At 55.7% G+C, this 13,315-nt stretch overlaps 1 protein-coding gene across 1 annotated transcript; it reads right to left on the reverse strand.

The window, feature by feature from the left end:
* Positions 1-596: 596 nt before the first annotated feature.
* tafazzin (tafazzin, phospholipid-lysophospholipid transacylase) lies at positions 597-13,091 on the reverse strand (the record flags this gene model as incomplete). Its single annotated transcript, XM_078538150.1, has 8 exons — positions 12,948-13,091; positions 9,751-9,879; positions 7,211-7,256; positions 5,906-5,991; positions 5,209-5,289; positions 2,212-2,253; positions 1,320-1,382; positions 597-649 (listed from the first exon to the last, which is right to left on the reverse strand). Coding segments are annotated over exons 1-8 (609 nt in total), but the record flags the coding sequence as incomplete, so codon positions are not given.
* Positions 13,092-13,315: the final 224 nt, after the last annotated feature.

Genomic DNA, 13,315 nt, shown 5'->3' on the forward strand with positions numbered 1-13,315 from the left:
GTGTGTGAGTGTGACTGTGTGTGAGTGTGACTGTGTGTGAGTGTGTGACTGTGTATGAGTGTGTGACTGTGTATGAGTGTGTGACTGTGTATGAGTGTGCAAGAGTGTGTGCCTGACTGTGAATGTGTGTGACTGTGTGTGTGTGTGTGGCTGTGTATGAGAGTGACTGTGTGTGTGTGTGACTGTGTGTGAATGTGTGTGACTGTGACTGTGTGTGAGTGTGTGGCTGTGTATGAGTATGACTGTGTGTGAGTGTGTGACTGTGTGTGAATGTGTGTGAATGTGTGTGACTGTGTGTGACTGTGTGAGTGTGTGTGAGTGTGTGTGAGTGTGTGTGAGTGTGTGTGAATGTGTGTGAATGTGTGTGAATGTGTGTGAATGTGTGTGAGTGTGACTGTGTGTGAGTGTGTATGAGTGTGCGAGAGTGTTATTGTGTGAGTGTATGTGTCTGAGTATGCAAGAGTGTGCGAGGGAATGTGTGACTGTGTGAGTGTAAGGGTGTGAAAGTGTGCCGAGGTGAGAATGTGTGAGGGGGGGCGGGGAGGTGGGAATAACCCAGGGAACTGGAAAGATCCAACATCGGTAAAATAGCTCACCTTGCCAAGGCGAGGGTAATATGGAGGATTGTTGGGGAGCACATCACTCATACCTGAGAAAAGACAAGAAGAGGGATGGGGTGAGGGATAAGTCATATATACCCTAGCTGTAAACTCCCTCTCCCTCCACCCCACGAACCTCACGACCCCCTCCACAACACAGTTACTGAACAATTCATTCAGCGCTGACCCTCCGACAGTGCGGCGCTCCCTCAGCACTGACCCTCCGACAGTGCGGCGCTCCCTCAGTACTGACCCTCCGACAGTGCGGGGCTCCCTCAGTACTGACCCTCCGACAGTGCGGCGCTCCCTCAGCACTGACCCTCCGACAGTGCGGCGCTCCCTCAGCACTGACCCTCCGACAGTGCGGCGCTCCCTCAGCACTGACCCTCCGACAGTGCGGCGCTCCCTCAGCACTGACCCTCCGACAGTGCGGCACTCCCTCAGTACTGACCCTCTGACAGTGCGGGGCTCCCTCAGTACTGACCCTCCGACAGTGCGGCGCTCCCTCAGCGCTGACCCTCCGACAGTGCGGGGCTCCCTCAGCACTGACCCTCCGACAGTGCGGCGCTCCCTCAGCACTGACCCTCCGACAGTGCGGCGCTCCCTCAGCACTGACCCTCCAACAGTGGCTGGGGGGGCTGCGGGGAGGAAGGTTTTTAGAGAATCCCTGACCCCTGCTTCCTCACCTCGTCTCCCCTCCCAATCCCAGGTCAGACTTACCCACGTGCCAGAGCGGCAGGATGATGGGATTCAGGGAACATTCGGAGATCAGCCGGCCGATACCTGCGGGGAAGAAAAACACTACGCCATCCAGCTTCAAACTCGGGGCAGAGGTCACACCCTGGCACCTGCCCATCCCACGCCCAAGGGCTGCTGTCCGCGTTCGCCTGTGTAACAGGCTCGAGACAGGCTGAATGGGTCTCCTCCTGTTCCTGTGTAACAGGCTCGAAAGAGGGGCTGAATGGGCCTCCTCCTGTTCCTGTGTAACAGGCTCGAGAGAGGCTGAATGGGCCTCCTCCTGTTCCTGTGTAACAGGCTCGAGAGAGGGGCTGAATGGGCCTCCTCCTGTTCCTGTGTAACAGGCTCGAGAGGGGCTGAATGGCCTCCTCCTGTTCCTGTGTAACAAGGTTGAGGGGTCAATTGGCCTGCTCCTGTTCCTGCCTAAAGAAGGGCTGAACGGCCTCCTGTTGTTCATATGTAACAGACTCAAGAGGGGCTGAATGGCCTCCTCCTGTTCCTGTGTAACAAGCTCGGGAAGGGCTGAATGGCCTCCTCCTGTTCCTGTGTAACAGTCTCGAGAGAGGGGCTGAATGGCCTCCTCCTGTTCCTGTGTAACAGGCTCGAGAGGGGCTGAATGGCCTCCTCCTGTTCCTGTGTAGCAGGCTCGAGAGGGGCTGAATGGCCTCCTCCTGTTCCTGTGTAACAGGCTCGAGGAGGGGGCTGAATGGGCCTCCTCCTGTTCCTGTGTAACAGGCTCAAGAGGGGCTGAATGGCCTCCTCCTGTTCCTGTATAACAGGCTCGAGAGAGGGGCTGAACGGCCTCGTCCTGTGTGCCTGCGACCCTGCTCACCACCGCAGGCAGGAAGCCCCGAGATTCGAAAGGAACACTCACCCCATTTCAGCCTCACGAACTCCTGGGTCATGTTCACCTTGCCTGGAAAAGACGTGAAGAATAAGATGAGCCAAAGGGACGCAAGGCCAGAGCCACTGCAAAAACCCCCAAAACAGAACCAATGCCCAGGCCGTTTTCCCCATGTCGGGGCAGGGACTGACCGTCCTGATTGAGGAGGGCTTTGACCAGCTCCCTGACCCTACTGCGCCCACCCCAAATCAATCCCCCCCCTCACATCACACTACTTAACCACTGCCCCAGCCCTAATTGCCCCCTTGAGAAGGTGGGGGTTGAGCCGCCTTCTTGAGCCGCTGCAGTCCCCGTCTGGTGTAGGTACACCCACCGCGCTGTTAGGGAGGATTTTGACCCCAAGTCGGGATGGTGTGTGTGGGGCTCGGAGGGGGAACTTGCAGGTGGTGGTGTTCCCGTGTGTCTGCTGCCCTTGTCCTTCTAGGTGGTAGAGGTGGTGGGTTTGGGCGGCGCTGTCGAAGGAGCCTTGGCGAGTTGCTGCAGTGCATCTTGTCGATGGTACACACACTGCTGCCCCTGTGCGTCGGTGGTGGAGGGAGTGAATGTTTGTGGATGGGGTGCCGATCAAGCGGGGCTGCTTTGTCCTGGACGGTGTCGAGCTTCTTGAGTGTTGTGGGAGCCGCACTCACCCAGGCAAGTGGGGAGTATCCCATCACACTCCTGACTTGTGCCTTGTAGATGGTGGACAGGCTTTGGGGGAGTTAGGAGGTGAGTTACTCACTGCAGGATTCCCAGCCTCTGACCTGCTCTTGTAGCCACAGTATTTATCTGGCTGGGTCCAGTTCAGTTTCTGGTCAATGGAAACCCCCAGGATGTTGATAGTGGGGGATTCAGTGATGGTAATGCCCATTGAATGTCAAGGGGCGATGGTGACCGATCCAGTTCAGAGCCCGGTCAGCACTGGGTTCTGGGTTGGATTTATTCCTTCACAGGATGCGGGCGTCGCTGGCTAGACCAGCATTTATTGCCCGCCCCTAATTGCCCCCTTGAGGGAGCCGGCACCTTGAATCCAACAGAGTGTCTCGCCCGGGCCATTTCAGAGGGGCAGTTAAGAGTCGACCCACATTGCTATGGGGTCTGGAGTCACGTGTAGGCCCAGACCGGGTAAGGACAGCAGATTTCACCTCCCCCACCCCACCCCCGAAAGGACATCTTGTGGCGGAGTGGGTCACACCCCTACCTTTGAGCCAAAAGCTCAGGGGTCCGAGTCCTACTCCAGGCACTCGATGGCCCCAGGAAGGGTGCATTCAGGCCAACAGATTGATAACCAACTCGCGAATCCCCCCCCCAACGCACATGCCAACGGCAGGCGGTAAGAGCGGGAGAGATTCCTGGTCATCAGACACGTGGGAGCCTTTACCATCGCTACCCATGGCCCCAGACGACCTCTCGCATGTCGAGAAGATACAACGTCATTGGAAATTATTTTTTAAAATGGAGTTCGAGTGGGGTCTGTGTCTATGTGTGTGTGTGTGTGTGTGTCTTAATTGGATTAAAGCCAGCTAGTCTGGCTACAGTAGTTTTGAGATGTTAATTAGGTTAACGTAAGGAGGGTAGAAGGTAAATTTGCCTTTGTTAAAGGAAACCATTCAAGACTGCGGGCGAAATCTTACACCTAGCTAGACGACGCCGAGCAATGTGTTTATTTTTTCTTCAGCTTACGAGTAAAATCGGCGGGAAGAGAGGAGGTTACTGTGGGAGGAGGTAAAGTTAGAAGCCGAGCGACGCGATGGAAAGTTGACATTCAAAGGGGAAGACGTGAATAAAGGAGGAAGGAGATGGTGGGTAAGGCGCAGGCATTTCAAGATCCAACACGTGTGAGAATCCTCCGGCCTGTCAGCCTCGAGTCTGTTTGCGAAGGCCCAGAGCTGAAAGAAACTCATTTTGAAGGCGACTGTCCAGGGTGCACTTTGCCCGGTGTCTGTTTGAACCTATGAGTTTTACTGGGGTGTGGCCAGAATCAGATCAATTCGGGGATTTTCGTAGTTATTAGAGTGGTAATTTTGTAGACGTACGTCTGTGTTTACAATCTTTCTTGCATTAATAAATGTTTCGTTTTATTTTAAAAATCTCTTGAGACTCAGTGGTCTTATTACTACTGAATTCAGTGCCGGCATCTCAAAACATGCAAACTGCGTAAACGGGTTGTGACTGGTCTTATGAGGAGAGATTGAGCAGTTTAGGCCTACACTCGCTAAAGTTTAGAAGGATGAGAAGGAGATCGAATTGAGGTATATAAGGTGCTAAAGGGGACAGGCAAAGCAGACGTGGAGCGGATGTTTCCCCTTGTGGGGCATTCTAGAACGAGAGGCCATAGTTTTTAGGCTAAGGGGCGGTAGATTTAGATCAGAGATGAGGAGGAATTGCTTTTCTCAAAGGGTGGCGAGCCTGTGGAAGTCACTACCTCAAGAGCGCAGTGGATGCCGAGGCGCTGAATACATTTGAGGAGGAGATAGAGAGATTTTTAATTAGTAACGGGGTTGAAAGGTTATGGGGAGAGGGCGGGAAATTGGAGTTGAGGCCGAGATGAGATCAGCCATGATGGTATCGAATGGCAAGGGCAGGCTCGAGGGGCTGAATGGCCTTAGTCCTGCTCCTCGTTCTCATGTTCTTCTGTTTCAAGGTTCCCCCCACCCCTTCCGGGTTTCGAACAACTCGGCCTTGACCCGTCGACTGGGTCAAAAGGGCGCGTCTCAAAATGCAACTCGGCAGCAACTCGGACAGCCCGCGAAAGGGCTGGGCGGCCATTGTGGAGCCAACTGCGAGAGGCGGGGGGGGAGGGGGGGGGGGTGGGGAGGGGTCCGAAGCCCGGGTGGCGGCCAGGGTGGGCTCGGGAGCTGCCCCCTTGCCCAGCGGGGCGCTGCTGGGCGTGGCGGGGCCCCGGGGACGGGCCAGCCCTCGGGGACAGGTGCGGGAGGGGGGCGTCCGAGGTGGCTGCTGGTCCAGCAAACGTCTCCTGTCGCCTACCTTCCGGGAAGAAGTGGACCCAGTCGCCGCGATTGAGCTTGTCCAGCAGGAAGTCCATACCTTTCTGGTACACGCCGTCACCTGGAGGAGAGAGGATCAGCACGGCAAGAGACAGGGGCCATCGCGGGCAGCAGAACCGCACAGGAAACAACTCATTGTATCTCGACTGATGTTAATCCAGCTCCCTCACACTGTCACTCAGTAACCCCTCTCCCCCCAGCGCCCTGTGTTACTGACTGTATCTCTACTGATGTTAATCCAGCTCCCTCACACTGTCACTCAGTAACCCCTCTCCCCCCAGCGCCCTGTGTTACTGACTGTATCTCTACTGATGTTAATCCAGCTCCCTCACACTGTCACTCAGTAACCCCTCTCCCCCCAGCGCCCTGTGTTACTGACTGTATCTCTACTGATGTTAATCCAGCTCCCTCACACTGTCACTCAGTAACCCCTCTCCCCCCAGCGCCCTGTGTTACTGACTGTATCTCTACTGATGTTAATCCAGCTCCCTCACACTGTCACTCAGTAACCCCTCTCCCCCAGCGCCCTGTGTTACTGACTGTATCTCTACTGATGTTAATCCAGCTCCCTCACACGGTCACTCAGTAACCCCTCTCTCCCCGCAGCGCCCTGTGTTACTGACTGTATCTCTACTGATGTTAATCCAGCCTCTCCCTCACTCCGGCAGTTTACGTACCTCGAATCACGGGAACACACTTTCCCAGACTGAAGAACTTGGAATGCAATTCCTTGGTGAAGCAAATATCGGCAGCAGCTGGGGTCCTGAGGTCCGGAAAGAGGGAATGTTAATTTGACCTCCTGTAGCATTGCTCCATGATCACAGGCCATTTCCTAGCAAGAGGCGTGTCACATCACAAAGGCACAGCGTATTATTCTGCCGCACAGCCAGAGCCACGTGTCCTCCAGCTCTTTCTTTCTGACACTCGGGGCACAATTTCGCATTGCCCCTCGGGTCAGTCAGAGAGCAATTGCGCCGAGGTTCATCCTGAGGACAATTTAAATCCAACTCTGCGTTGCACCTTTGGCTGACTTTGTCAAATGAGGGATTGGGAAATTAGGAATCTCAGAGCAACACATGAAGTAAGAGGTTTTCCTGCTGGGGATGGAGAAGAGACAGCGTAGAGGGAGCTTTACTCTGTATCTAACCCCGTGCTGTACCTGTCCTGGGAGTGTTTGATGGGGACAGTGTAGAGGGAGCTTTACTCTGTATCTAACCCCGTGCTGTACCTGTTCTGGGAGTGTTTGATGGGGACAGTGTAGAGGGAGCTTTACTCTGTATCTAACCCCGTGCTGTACCTGTCCTGGGAGTGTTTGATGGGGACGGTGTAGAGGGAGCTTTACTCTGTATCTAACCCCGTGTTGTACCTGTCCTGGGAGTGTTTGATGGTGACAGTGTAGAGGGAGCTTTACTCTGTATCTAACCCCGTGCTGTACCTGCCCTGGGAGTGTTTGATGGGGACAGTGTAGAGGGAGCTTTACTCTGTATCTAACCCCGCGCTGTACCTGTCCTGGGAGTGTTTGATGGTGACAGTGTAGAGGGAGCTTTACTCTGTATCTAACCCCGTGCTGTACCTGTCCTGGGAGTGTTTGATGGGGACGGTGTAGAGGGAGCTTTACTCTGTATCTAACCCTGTGCTGTACATGTCCTGGGAGTGTTTGATGGGGACCGTGTAGATGGAGCTTTACTCTGTATCTAACCCCGTGCTGTACCTGTCCTGGGAGTGTTTGATGGGGACAGTGTAGAGGGAGCTTTACTCTGTATCTAACCCCGTGCTGTACCTGTCCTGGGAGTGTTTGATGGGGACAGTGTAGAGGGAGCTTTACTCTGTATCTAACCCCGTACTGTACCTGTCCTGGGAGTGTTTGATGGGGGACAGTGTAGAGGGAGCTTTACTCTGTATCTAACCCCGTACTGTACCTGTCCTGGGAGTGTTTGATGATAGATACTATGAGGTTAGAGATCTGTCTCTCGCACACTCACCATCGCATCCGCTTGATATTCTTTAAGTGTTTTAGTTCCAGGACTCCTGGAGAGAGATAAAAGCAGTGAGAAGCTTCACAAACAGAAATGCGCGTCACTGATAATGATGATACCCCACCCCATCGCTCCGCTCAGCTACAGTCCCTCAGTCAGACTCTGCATCAATTTCCCAGTGTGGCACTTAGACACCCTAACACACACACACTCACCCACACACACACTCACCCACACACAGACCCACACACAGACCCACACAGACCCACACACACACTCACCCACACACAGACCCACACAAACGCACACTCACCCACACACAGACCCACACAAACCCACACACACACACACACACCCACACACAGACCCACACAAACGCACACTCACCACCACAAACCCACACACACACTCACCCACACACAGACCCACACACACTCACACTCACCACCACAAACCCACACACACACTCACCCACACACAGACCCACACACACTCACCCAGACCCACTCACACTCACCACCACAAACCCACACACACACTCACCTACACACAGACCCACACTCACCACCACAAACCCACACACACACTCACCCAGACCCACTCACACTCACCACCACAAACCCACACACACACTCACCCAGACCCACTCACACCCACTCACACTCACCACCACAAACCCACACACACACTCACCCACACACAGACCCACACTCACCACCACAAACCCACACACACACTCACCCAGACCCACTCACACCCACTCACACTCACCACCACAAACCCACACACACTCACCCAGACCCACTCGCACTCACCACCACAAACCCACACACACACACTCACCCAGACCCACACAAACTCACACTCACCACCACAAACCCACACACACACTCACCCAGACCCACTCGCACTCACCACCACAAACCCACACACACACACTCACCCAGACCCACACAAACTCACACTCACCACCACAAACCCACACACACACTCACCCACACACAGACCCACACACACTCACCCAGACCCACTCACACCCACTCACACTCACCACCACAAACCCACACACACACACTCACCCAGACCCACACAAACTCACACTCACCACCACAAACCCACACACACACTCACCCACACACAGACCCACACACACTCACCCAGACCCACTCACACCCACTCACACTCACCACCACAAACCCACACACACACTCACCCAGACCCACTCACATCCACTCACACTCACCACCACAAACCCACACACACACTCACCCACACACAGACCCACACAAACTCACACTCACCACCACAAACCCACACACACACTCACCCAGACCCACACAAAGTCACACTCACCACCACAAACCCACACACACACTCCCACACACAGACCCACACACACTCACCCAGACCCACTCACACTCACCACCACAAACCCACACACACACTCACCCACACACAGACCCACACACACTCACCCACACACAGACCCACACACACTCACCCACACACAGACCCCACACACTCACCCACACACACACTCACCCAGACCCACTCACACTCACCACCACAAACCCACACACAGACCCACACACACTTATCCACACACAGACCCACACAAACCCACACTCTCCACCACAAACTCATACACACTCATCCACACAAACACACACAGACCCACACACACACTCACAAGCCAACACAAACCCACACATATCCACTCAACACACACACACAATATATCTAAATCGAACATGAATATATTCAGTGACCCGGCCCCCACTGCTCTCTGGGGGGGACGGGGGGGGGGAAATTCCTCCTCATCTCCGTCTTCAATGGGAGACCCCTCATTCTGAAACTGTGCCCCCTCCCCTCATTCTAGATTCCCCCCACGAGGTGGGGAAACATCCTCTCAGCATCCACCCTGTCAAACCCCCTCCCCTCAGAATCTGATATGTCTCAATAAGATCACCTCTCATTCTTCTAAACTCCAATGGGTAGAGGCCCAACCTGCTCAACCTTTCCTCATCAGACAAACCCCCTTCGTCCCAGGAATCGGCCGAGTGAACCTTCTCTGAACGGCTTCCCATGCGAGTCTGTCCCTCCTGAAGTGAGGGGACCAGAACTGTCCACAGTGACCCAGGAGCGGCCTCACCAACGCCCTGTCCAGTTGTAGCAAGACTTCCCCACTTTTATACTCCATCCCCCCCCTCGCAATAAAGGACAACTTTCCATTTGTCTTCCTCATCACTCGCTGCATCTGCATACCAACTTTTTGAGATTCATGTACCAGGACACCCAGATCCCTCTGCACCGCAGCGTAAGGCAGTCCCATTCCATTCCAAGGACAATCTGCTTGGCTATTCCTCCGGCCCAAGTGGACCCCGCATTTCCACTCAAGCCCCCCCACCGTCACCCTCTCCCTCCGAAGAGCGTCAGCGGGAGGAGGGAAGATAGGGACCCACCCACGACAACACCCCCCCATCTCCACCCCGCCTGGGAAAAAAGACGTGAGGGTTGGAGGGGGAGATGGGGGGTGGTTTACTCACCCCAGATGTGCGGATCATCCATGCAGGACTGGTGATTGGCGACGGTGATGAGCGGCTTGTCGCAGGGCCGTTTCTCGATCAGTTCGTAGAGCACCTCCTTGTTGTGAACCATCATGCAGTTCAAGTACTCTGCGAGGCAGAGCAGGAATGTTTAGACGCCGGGTTCAAAAGGCGCTGCTCCCCGGCCCCCCAGAGACCCCTGGGAGGTCACGGGACTCCCTCTACACTCCGTCTCAGCAGCAGAAGGCGCATTTCCTTTCCCGAAGTGGAGGGGTCAGAGTTACCGTGAGGCAAAAGGCAGCAGCCCAATCTGCGCATGGCCAAGATCCCACCGACAGCCGCTGTGTCGATGAACCAAATCACTTTGCGATGTTGGTTGATGGATAAATATTGGGGGGAGAGCTCACCCCAAAGCATCCACTCCTCTTCCATTAGTGGCTGTGTCATCCTTTACGTCCACCTGAGAGGGCAGGTAGGTAGGCGCGTCAGGTTTCAATGGCCCCTCCGACAGTGCGGCGCTCCCTCAGCACTGACCCTCCCACAGTGCGGCGCTCCCTCAGCGCTGACCCTCCGACAGTGCGGCGCTCCCTCAGCGCTGACCCTCCCACAGTGCGGTGCTCCCTCAGCACTGACCCTCCGACAGCGCGGCGCTCCCTCAGCGCTGACCCTCCGACAGGGCGGCGCACCCTCAGCACTGATCCTCCCACAGTGCGGCGCTCCCTCAGCACTGACCCTCCGACAGTGCGGCGCTCCCTCAGCACTGACCCTCCGACAGTGCGGCGCTCCCTCAGCACTGACCCTCCGACAGTGCGGCGCTCCCTCAGCACTGACCCTCCGACAGTGCGGCGCTCCCTCAGCACTGACCCTCCGACAGTGCGGCGCTCCCTCAGCACTGACCCTCCGACAGTGCAGCGCTCCCTCAGCACTGACCCTCCAACAGTGCGGCGCTCCCTCAGCACTGACCCTCCCACAGTGCAGCGCTCCCTCAGCACTGACCCTCCCACAGTGCGGCGCTCCCTCAGCACTGACCCTCCCACAGTGCGGTGCTCCCTCAGTACTGACCCTCCGACAGAGCGGTGCCCCCTCAGCGCTGACCCTCCGACAGTGCGGTACTCACTCAGCACTGACCCTCCGACCCGTCCCCACCAGTACTGTACCCCAGTGTTATACAGTGACAGACCCGTCCTCACCAGTACTGTACACCAGTGTTATACAGTGACAGACCCGTCCCCACCAGTACTGTACCCCAGTGTTATACAGTGACAGACCCGTCCCCACCAGTACTGTACCCCAGTGTTATACAGTGACAGACCCGTCCCCACCAGTACTGTGCCCGTGTTATACAGTGACAGACCCGTCCCCACCAGTACTGTACACCAGTGTTATACAGTGACAGACCCGTCCCCACCAGCACTGTACCCCAGTGTTATGCAGTGACAGACCCGTCCCCACCAGTACTGTACCCCAGTGTTATACAGTGACAGACCCGTCCCCACCAGTACTGTACCCCAGTGTTATACAGTGACAGACCCGTCCCCACCAGTACTGTACCCCAGTGTTATACAGTGACAGACCCGTCCCCACCAGTACTGTACCCCAGTGTTATACAGTGACAGACCCGTCCCCACCAGTACTGTACCCCAGTGTTATACAGTGACAGACCCGTCCCCACCAGTACTGTATCCCAGTGTTATACAGTGACAGACCCGTCCCCACCAGTACTGTACACCAGTGTTATACAGTGACAGACCCGTCCCCACCAGTACTGTATCCCAGTGTTATAGTGACAGACCCGTCCCCACCAGTACTGTACCCCAGTGTTATACAGTGACAGACCCGTCCCCACCAGTACTGTACACCAGTGTTATACAGTGACAGACCCGTCCCCACCAATACTGTACCCCAGTGTTATACAGTGACAGACCCGTCCCCACCAGTACTGTACCGCAGTGTTATACAGTGACAGACCCATCCCCACCAGTACTGTACCGCAGTGTTATACAGTGACAGACCCGTCCTCACCAGTACTGTACCCCAGTGTTACACAGTGACAGACCCGTCCCCACCAGTACTGTACCCCAGTGTTATACAGTGACAGACCCGTCCTCACCAGTACTGTACCCCAGTGTTATACAGTGACAGACCCGTCCTCACCAGTAGTCCATGCCAGTGAAATGTTTATGAAAACATTTGGCGCTCTCGCTCTTCCGACTCGCCATCTGTTTCTGTCGTTTTCTGCTTATCTCATTCTCTCACTCTCTCACCACCCCGTCTGTCTCCTATTTCCCATCCTCCCCAGTGTTGTTTCTCTTCTCTCTCTCTCTCTTTGCAGCAGTCTTTCTCACCCCCTCCCTTCCATCTGTCTCTTTCCCTGCTTCTTATCAGATCCTGATTTCTCAGCCTGCCCCTTGCTCTCTCCCTCGCTTTCTGTTTCTTTCTCTATTTCTTCCTTCTTCCCTCTATCGTGTGTCTCCATGGTCTCTTTATCTCCTTCCCTGTGCATCTCTCTCTCTCCCCACCTCATCTCTCTGCTTGTCCACCTCTTTCTCCGTCTTTCTCTCACTCCCACTGTGCCTCTCTCTTTCTCTCCATCGCGGACTGTCTGTCTGCACCTGTGTCTGCCTATCTCTCTCTCTCTCTCCGTGTCTCTTCTCTCTCTCCTGCTTGCCTGTCTCTTGTTCTCCATCCTACATCTCAATCTCCCTCTGTCTGCTTGTCTCTCTTTCTCTCTCCCTCTGGCTTTCTCTTTCTCTCCATCTCACATGTCAACCCATCTAACCGTCTTGCTTCCTCTCTCTCATTCTCCATTTCGCATATCTATCTGTCTCTCTCTCTCTCTCACTCTCCCATTCTGTCTTCCTCTTTCTGTCCATCACCCTCTCTCTCTCTCCGCCAGTCTCTCTCTCTCACTCTGTCTCTCCCTCTGACCACTTCACTCCACAGCCTGTCTTCCGCTCTCCTATTTCTCTCTACCGCCCCCACTCTGTCTCTCAATTTCTCTCCCTTCCTCCCTCCACCTCATCTCTCTCTTAGAATTTCTCTCGCCTGATTACCTACCTCTCGCTCCACCCCCGACCCCCTCCATCTCTCCTGTAGCAGGGTCCGGCGCAACCCCCCCAACTCCGCACAGCGGCCGACGGCCCATCTCCCCCCCCACCCCCCACCCCCGCCCAAGCGCCCCGGGACCCTCACTCAACTGGTCAAGATGTGGCTGTAGATCCCCACCAGTCCCGTCACCAGGGCGCTGCTGAGGGTCCAGGCCAGTCCCTGGCGGCTTGGAAACGGCCACTTCACGTCCAAGGGCATCCTGACCCGGCGGAAGGAAAACGGCTGACCGCACCCGCACCCCCCGGAAAGTCCACCTGGCCTTCCCCCACCTGCTACCCCCACCCCGGCGACGGCAAGGGCAGGTGGGTGGAGGGCGTCGGGCGGGCCTGCGGCAGGACACAACTACAAAAGCCCGGGCGGCGTCGGCACCTGCGGTCGAAGGGAACGAGAGCAAAGGTCAGGCCCCCGAGGTCGATCAGCCCCCGGCGGTGGACCCCACCAGCCGCTCAAAGACACC

Source organism: Cetorhinus maximus, unplaced genomic scaffold (genome assembly GCF_964194155.1).
Source record: "Cetorhinus maximus unplaced genomic scaffold, sCetMax3.hap1.1 HAP1_SCAFFOLD_4037, whole genome shotgun sequence".
Taxonomy (NCBI): domain Eukaryota; kingdom Metazoa; phylum Chordata; class Chondrichthyes; order Lamniformes; family Cetorhinidae; genus Cetorhinus; species Cetorhinus maximus.